This window comes from Salmo trutta, chromosome 8, assembly GCF_901001165.1.
Source record: "Salmo trutta chromosome 8, fSalTru1.1, whole genome shotgun sequence".
NCBI classification, from domain to species: domain Eukaryota; kingdom Metazoa; phylum Chordata; class Actinopteri; order Salmoniformes; family Salmonidae; genus Salmo; species Salmo trutta.
In genome coordinates this window covers 31,345,243-31,363,245 of record NC_042964.1, presented here as the reverse complement: position 1 = coordinate 31,363,245, position 18,003 = coordinate 31,345,243, and the positions used below count along the sequence as shown (strand labels likewise).

The 18,003-nt window shown below is 42.4% G+C and overlaps 1 protein-coding gene across 1 annotated transcript; it reads left to right on the top strand.

Moving 5' to 3' along the window:
• Positions 1-8,999: 8,999 nt before the first annotated feature.
• LOC115198666 (serine-threonine kinase receptor-associated protein) lies at positions 9,000-17,855 on the top strand. Its single transcript, XM_029760804.1, has 9 exons — positions 9,000-9,510; positions 9,780-9,915; positions 11,924-12,005; positions 12,207-12,279; positions 12,365-12,464; positions 12,804-12,941; positions 13,231-13,367; positions 15,145-15,294; positions 17,097-17,855. Exons 1-9 carry the CDS (start codon positions 9,399-9,401, stop codon positions 17,162-17,164), a joined length of 996 nt encoding a protein of 331 aa, XP_029616664.1. The 5' UTR covers positions 9,000-9,398; the 3' UTR covers positions 17,165-17,855.
• Positions 17,856-18,003: the final 148 nt, after the last annotated feature.

The following is an 18,003-nucleotide window of genomic DNA, read 5'->3' as shown; positions in this document are numbered from 1 at the left end:
GCTATCCTCACCATAAGGCGATAGTTCTCCTGTATATTAGGAGTACAGCGGCTGCAATTAGATGGCATAGTGTTAATGTTACTAAACTCAGCAAAAAAAGAAACTACTCTTTTTCAGGACCCTGTCTTTCAAAGATAATTCGTAAAAAAACAAATAACTTCACAGATCTTCATTGTAAAGGGTTTAAACACTGTTTCCCATGCTTGTTCAATGAACCATAAACAATTAATGAACATGCACCTGTGGAACGGTCATTAAGACACTAACAGCTTACAGACGGTAGGCAATTAAGGTCACAATTATGAAAACTTAGGACACTAAATAGGCCTTTCTACTGACTCTGAAAAACAACAAAAGAAAGATGCCCAGGGTCCCTCCTCATCTGCGCGAACGTGCCTTAGGCATGCTGCATGGAAGCATGAGGATTGCAGATGTGGCCAGGGCAATAAATTGCAATGTCCGTACTGTGAGACACCTAAGACAGCGCTACAGGGAGACAGGGCGGACAGCTGATCGTCCTCGCAGTGGCAGACCACGTGTAACAACACCTACACAGGATCGGTAGATCTGAACATCACGGGACAGGTACAGGATGCGGGACAGGTACAGGATGGCAACAACTGCCCGAATTATAACCAGGAATACACAATCCCTCTATCAGTGCTCAGACTGTCTGCAATAGGCTGAGAGAGGCTGGACTGAGGGCTTGTAGGCCTGTTGTAAAGCAGGTCCTCACCAGACTAGAGGTCGACCGTTTATGATTTTTCAACGCCGATACCGATTAATCTGACAATTTTTTAATTTTTTATTTGTAATAATGACAATTACAACAATACTGAATAAACACTTATTTTAACTTAATATAATACATCAATAAAATCAATGTAACCTCAAATAAATAATGAAACATGTTCAATTTGGTTTAAATAATGCAAAAACAAAGTGTTGGAGAATTAAGTAAAAGTGCAATATGTGCCATGTAAAAAAGCTAACATTTAAGTTCCTTGCTCAGAACATGAGAACATATGAAAGCTGGTGGTTCCTTTTAACATGAGTCTTCAATATTCCCAGGTAAGAAGTTTTAGGTTGTAGTTATTATAGGAATTATAGGACTATTTCTCTCTATACGATTTGTGTTTCATATACCTTTGACTATTGGATGTTCTTATAGGCACTTTAGTATTGCCAGTGTAACAGTATAGCTTCCGTCCCTCTCCTCGCTCCTACCTGGGCTCGAACCAGGAACACATCGACAACAGCCACCCTTGAAGCAGTGTTACCCATGCAGAGCAAGGGGAACAACTACTCCAAGTCTCAGAGCGAGTGACGTTTCGAACGCTATTAGCGCACACCCCACTAACTAGCTAGCCATTTCACATCGGTTACACCAGCCTAATCTCGGGAGTTGATAGGCTTGAAGTCATAAACAGCACAATGCTTGAAGCATTGCGAAGAGCTGCTGGCAAACGCACGAAAGTGCTGTTTGAATGAATGCTTACGAGCCTGCTGGTGCCTACCATCGCTCAGTCAGACTGCTCTATCAAATCATAGACTTAATTATAACACAATAACACACAGAAATGCGAGCCTTTGGTCATTAAAATGGTCGAATCCGGAAACTATCATTTCGAAAACAAAATGTTTATTCTTTCAGTGAAATACAGAACCGTTCCGTATTTTATCTAACGGATGGCATCCCTAAGTCTAAATATTGCTGTTACATTGTACAACCTTCAATGTTATGTTATAATTATGTACAATTCTGGCAAATTAATTACGGCCTTTGTTAGGAATAAATGGACTTCACACAGTTCACAATGAGCCAGGCGGCCCAAACTGCTGCATATACCCTGACTACTTGCACGGAATGCAAGAGAAGGGACACAATTTCCCTAGTTATAAGAAATTCATGTTAGCAGGCAATATTAACTAAATATGCAGGTTTAAAAATATATACTTGTGTATTGATTTTAAAGAAAGGCATTGATGTTTGTGGTTAGGTACATTGGTGCAACGACAGTGCTTTTTTCGCAAATGCGCTTGTTAAATCATCACCCGTTTGTCGGAGTAGGCTGTGATTCAATGAGAAATTAACAGGCACCGCATCGATTATATGCAACGCAGGACACGCTAGATAAACTAGTAATATCATCAACCATGTATAGTTAACTAGTGATTATGTTAAGATTGAATGTTTTTTATAAGATAAGTTTAATGTTATCTAGCAACTTACCTTGGCTTCTTGCTGCCCTCGCATAACAGGTAGTCAGCCTGCCACGCAGGCTCCTCGTGGAGTGCAATGTAAGGCAGGTGGTTAGAGCGTTGGATTTGTAACCGGAAGGTTGCAAAAACGAATCCCCGAGCTGACAAGGTAAAAATCTGTCGTTCTGCCCCTGAACAAGGCAGTAAACCCACTGTTCCTAGGCCGTCATTGAAAATAAGAATGTGTTCTTAACTGACTTGCCTAGTTAAATAAAATAAAAATAAAAATATATATATATATTTTTTTAAATCGCCAAATCGGTGTCCAAAAATACCAATTACCGATTGTTATGAAATCGGCCCTAATTAAATCGGCCATTCCGATTAATCGGTCGACCTCTACACCAGACATCACCGGTAACAACGTCGCCTATGGGCACAAACCCACACCGTCGCTGGACCAGACAGGACTGACAAAAAGTGCTCTTCGCTGACAAGTCGGGGTCTTACCAGGGGTGATGGTCGGATTCGTGTTTAACGTCGAAGGAATGAGCGTTACACCAATGCCTGTACTCTGGAGTGGGATCGATGTGGAGGTGGAGGGTCCGTTATGGTCTGGGGCGGTGTGTCACAGCATTATCGGACTGAGCTGGTTGCCATTGCAGGCAATCTCAATGCTGTGCGTTACAGGGAAGACATCCTCCTCCCTCATGTGGTACTCTTCCTGCAGGCTCATCCTGACATGACCCTCCAGCATGACAATGCCACAAGCCATACTGCTCGTTCTGTGCATGATTTCCTGCAAGACAGGAATGTCAGTGTTCTGCCATGGCTAGCGAAGAGCCCGGATCTCAATCCCATTGAGCATGGCTGGAACCTGTTGGATCGGAGGGTGAGGGCTAGGGCCATTCCCCCCAGAAATGTCCGGGAACTTGCAGGTGCCTTGGTGGAAGAGTGGGGTAACATCTCACAGCAAGAACTGGCAAATCTGGTGCAGTCCATGAGGAGGAGATGCATTGTAGTACTTAATGCAGCTGGTGGCCACACCAGATACTGTCTGTTACTTTTGATTTTGAACCCCCCCCCCCCCCCCCCCCCTTTGTTCAGGAACACATTATTCCATTTCTGTTAGTCACATGTCTGTGGAACTTGTTCAGTTTATGTCTCAGTTGTGGAATCTAGTTATGTTAATACAAATATTTACACATGTTAAGTTTGCTGAAAATAAACACAGTTGACAGTGAGAGGACGTTTCTTTTTTTGCTGAGTTTACTTGAATGAAAAAAGTAGAGCAAGGAAAAGACGTTGGTAAAATCTAATAAAAGTAAAAACAATTTGGCAGCTAGCCAAGCAGCAACAAACAGCACAACAGCACTGAGACAAGTCTGGAAGTTGAGATGTAAGTTTTTCCTTTGAAATGTGTTAGTGTGTTGCTAAGGGAAATTCAGCCAACACATTGAAAATGAAGACTAAAATAGCCTACATGTATCTTTCTTATAGTACTGCATCTTTCTTCAGCCTTGTAGACAATCACACTGCTGGCTAATAATCACGTTTATTGAGCTCAGGTTCATCCTGTTTCTATTAATCATCCTTGAGATGGTTCTACAACTTGATTGGAGTCCACCTGTGTTAAATTCAATTGATTGGACATGATTTGGAAAGGCACACACCTGTGTATATAAGGTCCCACAGTTGACAGTGCATGTCAGAGCAATAACCAAGACATGAGGCCGAAGGAATTGTCTGTAGAGCACCGAGACAGCATTGTGTCGAGGCACAGATCTGGGGAAGGGTGCCAAAAAAATGTCTGCAGCGTTGAATGTCCCCAAGAACAAGGCCACCCGGCCAAACTGAGCAATCGTGGGAGAAGGGCCTTGCTCAGGGAGGTGACCAAGAACCTGGTGGTCACTCTGAAAGAGCTCCAGAGTTCCTCTGTGGAGATGGGAGAACCTTCTAGAAGGACAACCATCTCTGCAGCACTCCATCAATCAGCTCTTTATTGTAGAGTGGCCAGACGGAAGCGACTCCTCAGTAAAAGGCACATGACAGCCCACTTGGAGTTTGCCAAATGACACCTAAAGGACTTTCAGACCATGAAAAACAATATTCTCTGGTCTGATGAAACCAAGATTGAACTCTTTGGCCTGAATGCCAAGCGTCATGCCTGGAGGAAACCTAGCACCATCCGTAAGGTAAAGCATGGTGGTGGCAGGAGACTAGTCAGGATCAAGGGAAAGATGAACGGAGCAAAGTACAGAGAGATCCTTGATGAAAACCTGCTCCAGAGCACTCAGGACCTCAGACTGGGGCAAAGGTTCACCTTCCAACAGTACAATGACCCTAAGTACACAGCCAAGACAACCTTTGGGACAAGTCTCTGAATGTCCTTGAGTGTCCTATGCATTAAAATCATCCACTTTGTCACGTGTTATTTGAATCGAGCATCGACGACCAGCAGTGAACAGTTTTTTCCTTCGAGAAATACTAGGGGATTTTGGTAATGAGTAATGGTAACGCCCTTTAACTGAGCGCAGTTTGAAGGAAGTTGCTAACTAGCGCTAGCGCAATCCTGAAGCATCCCTTTAACAACAAAGCTTGACATGAGGGGGCCTCAAACCTTTTAAGGAGAAAAAGTCTAAACGTAATTTAGATGTTCGCAAGTATGTTCTCGGTATGTTAGTTTCCCTGGCACCGTTTCCACATGCTAACGTTTTTGCATTTGTGGCACAAATCCCGTCCAAGTCATGGGACCAATATTAGCATTTTTTTACGCATCATGTCCAAATCATCCAAAACATCCAAAATGTATTGTGAAGCTCAACAGTCACTAGATGATTTGAACATGATGCACAAACAATTATAATATCGGTCTCATGACTTTAATGGGAAAGCATGTCATACTTTGTCCATAGACTGGTTACAGGGAAGGAAACCCAATATGATATTTTGTAATTTGGGTGAATTATCCCCTTAATAGCTTTGGCTGTGAGGGATAAAAAAATAAATCAGCATCTGCGACATTTATTTGAATAATTCAATGGGTGTTTTGTGCACAAAGGTGAGGATTAAAGTGTCTTATTAAGAATTTTCAAATTTGACTTCTCCATGTCTCTGGGAATTGTCTTCCTGGGCCGGACTATAGTTAAACTGCAATACCGAAAGTGTCCTCAACGCCAGCAAGACAAAGAGGCTGATCGGGAACTACAGGAAATGGAGGGGCAAGCATGCCCCCATCCACATTCTTAGGAGCTACAGTGGAGAGGGTCGAGAGCTTAATGTTCTTCGGTGTCCACATCACTAAGGAATGAATATGGTCCACACACACCCACACAGTTGTGAAGAGGGCACGACAGCGCCTCTTCCCCTCAGGAGGCTGAAAAGATTTGACATGCGCCCTCAGATCCTCCAAAGGTCCTACAGCTGCACAATTGAGAGCATCGTGACTGGCTGCATCACTGCTTGTTACGGCAACTGCAAGGCACCCAACTGCAAAACTCTACAGAGGGTGATGAGTACAGCCCAGTACATCACTGGGACCAAGTTCCATGCAATCCTGGACCTCTATAACAGGTGATGTCAGATGAAGGCCCAAAAAATTGCCAAAGCCCTATGTTCTCTCTACCACCACATGGCAAGCGGCACCAGTGCACCAAGTCTGAAAACAACAGGACCATAAACAGCTTATACCCCCAAGCCATAAGACTTCTAAACAAGACCGCTAAATAGCTAATCAAATGGCTACCCGGACTGCCTGCACTGACCCTTTTTGCACTAACTCTCTTGTACACACTGGACTACCCAAACACTGACACATACTTACACTGACACCCCAACACACACACACTCACACATTTTCACACTCACCACATATGCTGCGGCCACTGTCTTATCTATCCTGTTACCTAGTCACCTTACTTCTACCTCTATGTACATAGCTACCTCAATTAACTTGTAACCTTGCTCATCGACTCGGTACTGGTACTCCCTGTACATTCCCATGTTATTTGTACTCATTATTCACTGTGTATTTATTCCTCGTGTCACTATTTCTATTTTTTTTTAATAATCTTTAACACTGCATTGTTAGAAAAGGACCCGTAAGTAAGCGTTTCACTGTTAGTCTACACCTGTTGTTAACGAAGCATGTGACAAATTAAATTTTATTTTATTTGTCCTCTGGGTACAGTGGAAAGCGGTGGTGTAAAGTACTTGAGTAAAAATACTTGAAAGCACTACTTAAGTAGTTTTTTAGGGTATCTGTACTTTACGATTTATATTTTTGACAACTTTTACTTTTACTTCACTACATTCCTAAAGAAAAGTATGTACTTTTTACTCCATACATTTACCCTGACACCCAAAAGTACTGGTTACATTTTTAATGCTTAGCAGGAGAAGAAAAGGGTCACACACTTATCAAGGGAACATCCCTGGTCATCCCTACTGCCTCTGATCTGACGGACTCACTAAACACATGCTTAGATTGTAAATTATGTCTGAGTGTTGGAGCATGCCCCTGGCTATCTGTAAATTTAAAAAACAAGAACATGATGCTGTCTGGTTTGCTTAATATAAGGAATTAGAAATTATTTATATTTTTGCTTTTACTTTTGATACTTAAGTATATTTAAAACCAAATACTTGAACTTTTACTCAAGTATTATTTTACTGGGTGACTTGAATCATTTTCTATTAAGGTACAGTTGAAGTCGGAAGTTTACATACACTTAGCTTGGAGTAATTAAAACTTGTTTTTCAACCACTCCACAAATTTCTTGTTAACAAACTATAGTTTTGGCAAGTCGGTTAGGAGGACATCTACTTTGTGCATGTCACAAGTAATTTTTCCAACAATTGTTTACAGACAGATTATTTCACTTATAATTCCCTGTATCACAATTCCAGTGGGTCAGAAGTTTACATACGCTAAGTTGACTGTGCCTTTAAACAGCTTGGACAATTCCAGAAAATTATGTCATGGCTTTAGAAGCTTCTGATAGGCTAATTTACATAATTTGAGTCAATTGGAGGTGTACCTGTGGATGTATTTCAAGGTCTACCTTCAAACTCAGTGCCTCTTTGCTTGACATCATGGGAAAATCAAAAGAAATCAGACAAGACCTCAGAAAAAGAGATTGTAGACCTCCACAAGTCTGGTTCATCCTTGGGAGCAATTTCCAAATGCCTGAAGGTAGCACATTCATCTTAACAAACAATAGTACGCAAGTATAAACACCATGGGAACACGCAGCCGTCACACCACTTAGGAAGGAGACGCGTTCTGTCTCCTAGAGATGAACGTACTTTGGTGTGAAAAGTGCAAATCAATCCCAGAACAACAGCAAATGATCTTGTGAAGATGCTGGAGGAAACAGGTACAAAAGTATTTATATCCACAGTAAAACAAGTCCTATATCAACATAACCTGAAAGGCCGCTCAGCAAGGAAGAAGCCACTGCTCCAAAACTGACATAAACAAGCCAGATTACGGTTTGCAACTGCACATGGGGAAAAAGATCGTACTTTTCGAGAAATGTCCTCTGGTCTGATTAAACAAAAATAGAACTGTTTGGCCATAATGACCACCATTATGTTTGGAGGAAAAAGGGGGAGGCTTGCAAGCCGAAGAACACCATCCAACCGTGAAGCACGGGGGTGGCAGCATCATGTTGTTGGGGTGCTTTGCTGCAGGAGGGACTGGTGCACTTTACAAAATAGATGGCATCATGAGGAAGGAAAATGATGTGGATATATTGAAGCAACATCTCAAGACATCAGTCAGGAAGTTAAAGCTTGGTCGAAAATGGGTCTTCCAAATGGACAATGACCCCAAGCATACTTCCAAAGTTGTGGCAAAATGGCTTAAGGACAACAAAGCCAAGGTATTGGAGTGGCCATCACAAAGCCCTGACCTCAATCCCATAGAAAATTTGTGGGCAGAACTGAAAAAGTGTGTGCGAGCAAGGAGGCCTACAAACCTGACTCAGTTACACCAGCTCTGTCAGGAGGAATGGGACAAAATTCACCCAACTTATTGTAGGAAGCTTGTGGAAGGCTACCCGAAACGTTTGACCCAAGTTAAACAATTTAAAGGCAATGCTACCAAATACTAATTGAGTGTATGTAAACTTCTGACCCCCTGGTAATGTGATGAAAGAAATAAAAGCTGAAATAAATCATTCTCTCTACTATTATTCTGACATTTCACATTAAAATAAAGTGGTGATCCTAACTGACCTAAAACAGGGAATTTTTACTAGGATTAAATGTCAGGAATTGTGAAAAACTGAGTTTAAATGTATTTGGCTAAGGTGTATGTAAACTTCCGACATCAACTGTATCTTTACTTTTATTCAAGTTTAACAATTGGGTATTTTTTCCACCACTGGTGGAAAGTGTGCTTTTAGACCAGAACCCTGGTGGCCTTCATCCAGAGCCCTCTTTCTACCTCTGTTTCATGTACAATCTGTGTGTGACAAAACCATCTAAGGCAAGCCTACATGTTATTTTCAACACCATAAAGCTCTAAGAGCTTTCTTTGCACAAATTGTACCCTCACACGCCTGATGCTCTAGATTTCCACAGGTCCCCTCCAAAAGTTCTGTAAATTGTACAATATTATAATATTCAATGTAGCACATTAAAATAAGAGTCTTGATGATAGATTATTTCATTGTACCGCCAATGATTTTGAGTCTTGACCATTCATTTAGATCTGGGACTTTTATTTAGAAAAGACTTCAGCTTTCATGATACCGGAAGTGTTTCTATATTTACAATGTTTTTTAAATACCTAAGGTCGCTAACTGCACGTTGCTAGTTAGTTGCAATATTGTAGCTATTAGCGCGCTATTTCCTAGCTGGGAGAGAAGCCCTTTGCCTTCACAGAAACATCAATATCTTCGCTTAATTCCTTCTCTTTTTTTTCATAACATCTAGTTAACGGTGGTTGCGTTATCTTGAAATTATCTAGAATCGTTGGCTAGCTAATGTTTGTCAAGCTAACTTTGGTACCATTGGAAGCTAACGTTAGGCTATTCAGCACCAGCCAGAATTTTAGCAATCTCATTCCATACATTAGCTAGCCAGTTGCAAGCTGGCATTTATATTCACTAACTAGCTCCATACTTTTGGCGATTTTATTTAGTATTTTGTATTGTTTACTAGCTCGTCAGTCTGAAACAAAGGTGAGCATGGCAATGAGACAGACACCACTCACCTGCTCTGGCCACACAAGACCTGTGGTGGATCTAGCCTTCAGTGGCATCACCCCATACGGGTATTTTCTCATCAGTGCCTGCAAAGGTAAGATATATTTTCTAGATACGGTCCTTGTTTTAGTAGATAACCATAGATCATTGTTTAGAAAATATTGAATGTAAAGTAGAGGTTAACAAAGTTATATTACCCCTTTTTCTCAGGTGGGAGTCAGAATAGAGAGGGGAATTTAATAATGTATTTAGGAAATGATCATCATAGACTTTTTCACTTATGTATGTGCTACAGTTGGAGGTACTGTAGTTGTCTAACCACTTGTGAATGTACTAACCACTTATGATTGTTCCTTCTTGTAGATGGCAAACCCATGTTGCGCCAGGGAGACACAGGGGACTGGATCGGAACGTTCCTGGGTCACAAGGGTGCTGTCTGGGGGGCCACTCTGAATAATGAAGCCACCAAGGCAGCCACTGCTGCTGCAGATTTCACTGCGTATGTATTTAGGCCTACAACATAGCCTGGCCATGACCATGTTATGACAACAATATAGAGAGCAATGGTAAATGTGTCTTTTTGTAGCCACTAATGGAGGCTATTCCTTGATCATGACTCTCCGTTTCATTACACATAAGAGTCATTGGACGAAGGCGTTTTGTTAAGAGCAGCATTCTCAATCTGAACATTGACACGTGTTACTTGCAGTACGGTTTTGGAAGAATAAGGACCTTTCATATCAGCGACAAATAATTTTCAAAATACAAAAGGTTAAATTGATACACCTTGATAGGGTTAGTGTTGCCACACGGCCATATCTCCATGTTACAGCACTTGCTTATGCGAAACCGATGGAAGACGAGCAGCGACCACCTATACTAATTGGCTATCTAGCATTCTCCGAAAACCTGTGTGTAAGATTAACTCGCCAGTCTTGTGCGCCGCTTATGGTTGAAAACTGTAGGGAGAAGGCAGAATTCTGACTAGAGTTTGAGGGCTATAATGGAGGCTAACTTTGCCATGGCTCGTTGGCTAACGCCTATGGGGAAATGAATGTTTTTAGGGGGATTAACACCGAAAATAAGGCCTGTCTTAAACAAGGGCTTAGGAGATCTTATGCATTTTGTTCTATGAGATAATTATTAACTATTTACGTAATCAAAACAAGTAAAAAGCTAACAATATGTAATGTAAAAGATTTTTAAAAACTACTATTTATTTAACCTTTATTTCACTAGGCAAGTCAGTTAAGGACAAATTCTTATTTACAATGACGGCCTACCCCAGCCAAACCCTAACCCGGAAGACGCTGGGCCAATTGTGCGCCGCCTTATGGGACTCACAATCACGGCCGGTTGTGATACAGCCTGGAATCAAACCAGGGTCTATAGTGACGCCTCTAGCACAAAGATGTAGTGCCTTAGACCGCTGCGCTACTCGGGAGCCCATGCCTTTGATGTCTAGCGAACAGGCTTAGCTTACCTTGTCAGACGGACCCAAAGTCAATTCTGGACGACATCGTTCTGGAACCAGTAAAACAAGCACCTTCCCGCTGAAGAGATGTGGTTGCAGCCTGGAGCAAAACAATATACCATTCTTGTGTTTTTGTTTGAGCTGGTAGCTTACAAAGCTAACTGGCTTTTTTCAGACTAGTATAGCCTAATTTTGCAACTAATGTTGTCGTTCCATATCTCTGATAGTGAGTGACTTGTTGGCAACTGACTTATTTTGAGCACATAGGCTTCATAATTCATAAAGGTCATGTTAACTGACTGATATTATCTCATAGAACAAAACATATAAGATCTCTTAAGCCTGTGTTAAACTCAGACCTTATTTTCGACGTATATCCCAAAACACCATTATTTTCCCAATTAATTTCCCCCATAGGAATGGTGAACGAACCATAGGTAGAAAATGCCAACTAATTTCTGATTTTTAGGACTACAAGCTGGCGGGCTCTATAAGAGTTGGCTACGGCACATACAGTATAGAACCAGGCTATAACCCTTTACTGTACTTCAGAACAGAATGAGTGGAAAGTCTTCAATTATTCAGATTGTTCAATGAGAGATCTCCAAGATTTCTGACATTAGCTTATTACTCCCCTAGCCTGGGTGCTAGTCTGTCTGCTTTAGCCAACTCCTTTGTCATTTCAACAACAGAGTTGGTGAAAGCCAAAGAATGTCTGGCAAGTGGTAATTAGGCTACTGTATTATTTTTCTTGGCTGATGTAGCCTGGTGGGTAGGAGCGTTGGGTCAGTAACTGAAAGGTTGCTGGATTGAATCCCCGAGCTGACAAGGCAAAAAATAATCTGATGCTCTGCCCCTGAGCAAGGCAGTTAACCAACTGTTCACTGGTCGCCAATGACATGGATGTTAAGGCAGCCCCCCGCACCTCTCTTGATTCAGAAGACACATTTCAGTTGAATGCATTGTTGTACAACTGACTAGGTATCACCCTTTCCCTTTTTATACTGATGATGACTATCTCTTTGCTCTTCAGGAAGGTGTGGGATGCCGTGACTGGAGATGAGGTCCTCACGCTGGCACACAAGCACATTGTCAAGTCAGTCAATTTTACTCAGGTACTACAGTTACTTGGAATTGATATGGGTTTTACTGTACATGTCAAATGTATGAGATTGAGGACTTAAATTCTCCGTCATGACAGTGTAAACCTGTTTACATGCCTCGCATATCTTTTTTGTTCTGGGGACTTTCTTATGGGACTTTCATATATTGGATATTTCAGTCAACTTCTTCCCCCTTCCATTTCTCTCTGACAGGATAGCAGTTGTTTGTTAACAGGAGGGAATGATAAGATCATTCGCATCTACGACCTCAACAAACCGGAAGCAGGTTTGTACCAATGCAAGCCCTCGTTTAATTGTTTGTGTCAACGTTTGGTTGTGTTTAGATATGTATTGTGTTTTGTTTTCCTCAGAACCGCAAGAGATTACAGGGCACACGTCTGCCATAAAGAAAGCCCTGTGGTGTAAGAACGACACACAGATCCTCTCTGCCGCTGATGACAAAACCGTACGGTCAGTGCTCTTTGATCTACCTGGTTCTACATTTGTCATGGATATTATCATGATGCCAAAAGGCTGATAGGATGACCACACACCTTATATACTATCGGGAACATTTGGAAGCATTTGCAGTCATTTTCCCTTGCGGCAAAAAGTCTCTGCCCACTATGAACACAGGAGGGCAGTGTGTGATTTATCAACATTGAAAAGTCATAAACATACTATGGTCATAAGTCTGGCCATCACTCAGATTTTTGCTGTCATTTCTTGATGACTTTTCAATCAATAAAGTACTGTATCTATTGATCTAAAATATGTATTTCTATATATGCTCTATATTCCCTTATGTAGACTGTGGGACAGGAATTCCACTGAGGTTGTGAAGCAGCTCTCCTTCGACATGTCAGTCAGCAGCATGGAGTACATCCCTGACGGAGAAGTTTTGGTCATCACATATGGAAAGACCATCGCGTTCTACAATGCCCTCAGGTACAATACACAAAACCCAGGCATTGCCCTCAGACATAGATCGAGGTAGACGTTGTCACTAACCACACATCTAGGATAAGATTTTCCCAAACCTAGCCTAAACCATTAGGGGACTGATAAAATATCTGACCCTGTATCATAGGTTAGGGACTACTTCTACCTACTCCTCAGGGGCAGTCATAGCATACAGTATATGACATCCATTATAGTTTGATTTCTCTCATATTTGATTGTAATTGCTAGTGCTAAAGCTGTGTGTGTTTCCTTACTGACTTGTGTTTCTCCCTAGCCTTGACATGATCAAGACTGTGGATGCCCCTGCCTCCATTCACTCTGCCTCGCTGCATCCAGATAAGGACTTCTTTGTTGCCGGGGGAGATGACTTCAAGCTCTACAAATTTGACTACGGCACCAAGGAGGAGTTGGGTAAGCAGCAGCTTAAACTACAAAAAAATTCTAATAAAATCCCACCAATTTACAGTGCATTTGGAAAGTATTCAGACCCCTTGACTTTTCCCATATTTTGTAACGTTACAGCCTTATTCTAAAATAGATGAAATTGTTTTTTCCCCTCATCAATCTACACACCATACCCCATAATGACAAAGCAAAAACAGGTTTTAGATTTTTTCACAAATGTATAAAAATAAAATATGCAAATAATACATTTACATAAGTATACCCTTTACTCAATACTTTGTGGAAGCACCTTTGGCAGTGATTACAGCCTCGAGTCTTCTTGGGTATGACGCTACATGCTTGGCACACCTGTATTTGGGGAGTTTCTCCCATTCTTCTCTGCAGATCCTCTCAAGCTCTGTCAGGTTGGATGGGGAGCGTTGCTGCACAGCTATTTTCAGATCTCTCCAGAGATGTTCGATCGGGTTCAAGTCCGGGCTCTGGCTGAGCCACTCAAGGACATTCAGAGACTTGTCCCAAAGCCACTCCTGCATTGTATTGGCTGTGTGCTTAGGGTTGTTGTCCTGTTGTAAGGTGAACCTTCGGCTCAGTCTGAGATCCTGAGTACTCTGGAGCAGGTTTTTTGTTCAAGGATCTCTCTGTACTTTGCTCTGTTCAACATTCCCTCGATCCTGACTTGTCTCCCAGTCCCTGCCGCTGAGAAACATCCCCATAGCATGATGCTGCCACCACCATGCTTCACCGTAGTGGTGGTGCCAAGTTTTCTCCAGACGTGATTCTTGGCATTCAGGCCAAAGAGTTCAATCTTGGCTTCATCAGACTAGAGAATCTTGTTTCTCATGGTCTGATAGTCCTTTAGGTGCCTTTTTGCTGAGGAGTGGCTTCCGTCTGGCCACTCTACCATAAAGGGCTGATTGGTGTTCTGTTGCAGATATGGTTGTCCTTCTGGAAGTTTCTCCCATCTCCACAGTGGACCTCTGGAGCTCTGTCAGAGTGACCATCGGGTTCTTGGTCACATCCCTGACCAAGGCCCTTCTCCCCCGATTGCTCAGTTTGGTCGGGCGGCCAGCTCTATGAAGAGTCTTGGTGGTTCCAAACTTCTTCCATTTAAGAATGATGGACGCCACTGTATTCTTTGGGACCTTCAATACTGCAGAATCTATGGATAATTCCCTCAACATCATGGCTTGGTTTTTGCTTCGACATGCACTGTCAACTGTGGGATCTTATATAAACAGGTGTGTATCTTTCCAAATCATGTCCAATCAATTGAATTTCCCACAGGTGGACTCCAATCAAGTTGTATAAACATCTCATGGATGATCAATGGAAACAGGATGTACCTGAGTTCAATTTCAAGTCTCATAGCAAAGGGTCTGAATACTTAAATAAAAAAAGTATTTGTTTTTTTAAATAAATTTGCTAAATGTTCTAAAAAACAGTTTTTGCTTTGACATTATGGGGTATTGTGTGTGTGTGTGTGTGTGTGTGTGTGTGTGTGTGTGTGTGTGTGTGTGTGTGTGTGTGGATTGAGAGAAAAAATATATCATCCATTTTAGAATGAGGCTGTAACAAAATGTGGAAAAGGTCAAGGGGTCTGAATACTTTCCGAATGCACTGTATATAAGAGAATGCTCACTCAATCCTAACCAACTCACTGACATCGACCGCATACTGTTGGACATGAGTGGCTCCCTCACCTGTATGGCTTTATAACCTGTGTGTGGACATGGTTAGGGTCATGTTTAACACTGCTGTGGCTCTCTTTCCGCTCCTCCTGTAGAGTCATACAAGGGCCACTTTGGGCCAGTCCACTGCGTGCGGTTCAGTCCAGACGGGGAGCTGTATGCCAGTGGCTCTGAGGATGGTACGCTCCGGCTGTGGCAGACTGCGGTCGGCAAAACCTATGGCCTGTGGAAGTGTGTCCTTCCTGGTAAGTTTTCATGCTTAATTCCAAATAATTAATAGGGGTTCCTAGGAGCTTTATCTGAAATGACTGGGTAAGCAATATGGCATGGTATTGGCAAGGTGATGACCGGTGCCTGGTTTCCTCCAGATGTGACGCTTGGCGTTCAGGCCAAAGAGTTCAATCTTGGTTTCATCAGTCCAGAGAATCTTGTTTCTCATGTTCTGAGAGTCCTTTAGGTGCCTTTTGACCAACTCCAAGTGGGCTGTCATGTGCCTTTTACTGAGGAGTGGCTTCCGTCTGGCCACTACCATAAAGGGCTGATTGGTGGAGTGCTGCAGAGATGGTTGTCCTTCTGGAAGGTTCTCTCATCTCCACAGAGGACCTCTGCCAGAGTGACCATCGGGTTCTTGGTAACATCCCTGACCAAGGGCCTTCTCCCCCGATTGCTCGATTTGGCTGGGCAGCCAGTTCTAGGAAGAGTCTTGGTGGTTCCAAACTTCTTCCGTTTAAGAATAATGGAGGCCACTGTGTTCTTGGGGACCTTCAATGCTGCAGAAATGTTTCGGTACCCTTCCCCAGATATGTGCCTCGACACAATCCTGTCTTGGAGCTCTACAGACAATCCTTCGACCTCATTTCTTGGTTTTTGCTCTGAAATGCACTTTCAACTATGGGATCTTATATAGACAGGTGTGTGTGTGCCTTTCCAAATCATTTCCAATCACTTGAATTTACCACAGGTGGTTTCCAAGTTGTAGAAACAGCTCAAGGATGATCAATGGAAACAGGATGCAGCTCAATTTCGAGTCTCATAGCAAAGGGTCTGAATACGTATGTAAATAAGGTATTTCTGCCTCCTGAGTGGCGCAGTGATCTTAGGCACTGCATCGCAGCGCTAGCTGTGCCACGAGAGATTCTTGGTTCGAGTCCAGGCTCTGTCGCAGCTGGCCGCAACCGGGAAACCAATGGGGCGGCGCATAATTGGCCCAGCATCGTCCGGGTTAGTGGAGGGTTTGGCCGGCAGGCATGTCCTTGTCCCATCGTGCACTAGCTACTCCTGTGGCGGGTTGGGCGCAGTGCACGCTGACATGGTCGCCAGGTCCTCTTACACATATGTGCGGCTGGCTTCCGGGTTAAGTGGGCATTGTGTCAAGAAGCAGTGTGGCTTGGTTGGGTTGTGTTTCGGAGGACGCATGGCTCTCGACCTTCGCCTCTCCCGAGTCCGTACGGGAGTTGCAGCAATGACACAAGACTATAACTACCAATTGGATACCACTAAATTGGGGAGAAAAAGGGGTAAAAGTAACAACTGAAAAACCATATATATATATATATATATATATATATATATATATATATAAAAAAAAAATTGTTTTTTTGTTGTTTTTTTTACATTTTCTAAAGACCTGTTTTGATTTGTCATTGTGGTGTATTGAGGGGGAAAAAAATATTTAATACATTTTAGAATAAGGCTGTAAGCAGTGGTGGGAAACTCCAGTCCTCAAAGGCCTGATTGAGGTCACACTTTTTCTCCATCCCTAGCAAACACTGCTGAATAATCAAATTGCATTCTAAACTGAAGATCATGATTAGGTGATTATTTGAGTCAGGTTTGTTAGCTGGGGCAAAATTGTGACACCAATCAGGCCCTCGAGGACTGGAATTGCCCACCCCTGCACGTAACAAAATGTGGAAAAAGTCAATGGGTTTGAATACTTTCCGAATGCACCGTATCTTATCGGAAGGGGTACTGACTTCGTTAAGACGCTTAAAACCTAAATGGAATCAACCATGCAAATGTCATTGAGTGTTATTTTCCTCAACAGAGGAGCTGGTGTCCGAGAACTCTGACACAATATACTGCACTCCTGCTGCTCCTGAGATCAAGGCCTGAGACGGGGGATGAGATGAAAGAAAGGAGAGCAGAAGGAGGTGAGGAGAAGAGCAGGGTGTTCCAGTCTCTTCAGAACACCAAGCCCCAGCAAGGACCTGAGCCCCTCCTCTTCACCAGGAACTGATCTGGAGTTGAGCTCCCGATTTACACACGTGTTCAGGCAGACCCAACACACACATGTACACACACAAAATGGGTTCTAGTGGTAATTAGAAGAACACACACACACACAGAGATTGGGCTCCAGAGGAAAGTAGTAGACCTGTGAGCATCTGGCTCATCGCTGCCTGCTTTCTCTCTGATCAGCTCAGTCTGTCCCCCCTGATCTGTTTGTCTGTATGTTCAACACTGTGACCCCATGAGCAATTTTTGTTTTAAATGTATTGACTTCAGGGGCAATTTGGTTCTCTGGAATTTTTTTTCTTCATTTTACAATAAGGGAATACACACATAGTTACATGGGGGAGGGAAACTGATGCTATCTTTGAGAAGTTATGTTAATTTTCTCAATGAAATTCTTATTCAGTAAAAGTGGTGTTTTGTCCATAGGTGTACCCAAAACTAGTATATGGGGTAATGTTCTCTAACAGGCCAGAGAGTTAAATTACTTAAGTTGTTTGCTTTGTATTTTTGTCCTTGGTTGCAACTTTGAAGTTATGTAATTAAATAAAGAGATACATACATACATTCATTTTTTTTATGCACAAAAAAAGCTTTTTGTGGCAGCAAGACAAGTTCTTATATCAATTAAAGGATAGTGCTTTGCAGTGCATTGTGCAAATGGCTTGACTCACATACGTTTAAAATGTAAATAGAGGGAAAATAGAAATGTATATGTA

Bases quoted from the DNA above. Each gene is read 5' to 3' on its own strand.
- LOC115198666 (XM_029760804.1), top strand. From the start codon at position 9,399: ATGGCAATGAGACAGACACCACTCACCTGCTCTGGCCACACAAGACCT. The intron at 12,006-12,206 runs GTACTACAGTTA...TCTCTCTGACAG, and splicing joins AGTCAGTCAATTTTACTCAG to GATAGCAGTTGTTTGTTAAC. The intron at 13,368-15,144 runs GTAAGCAGCAGC...CTCCTCCTGTAG, and splicing joins CGGCACCAAGGAGGAGTTGG to AGTCATACAAGGGCCACTTT.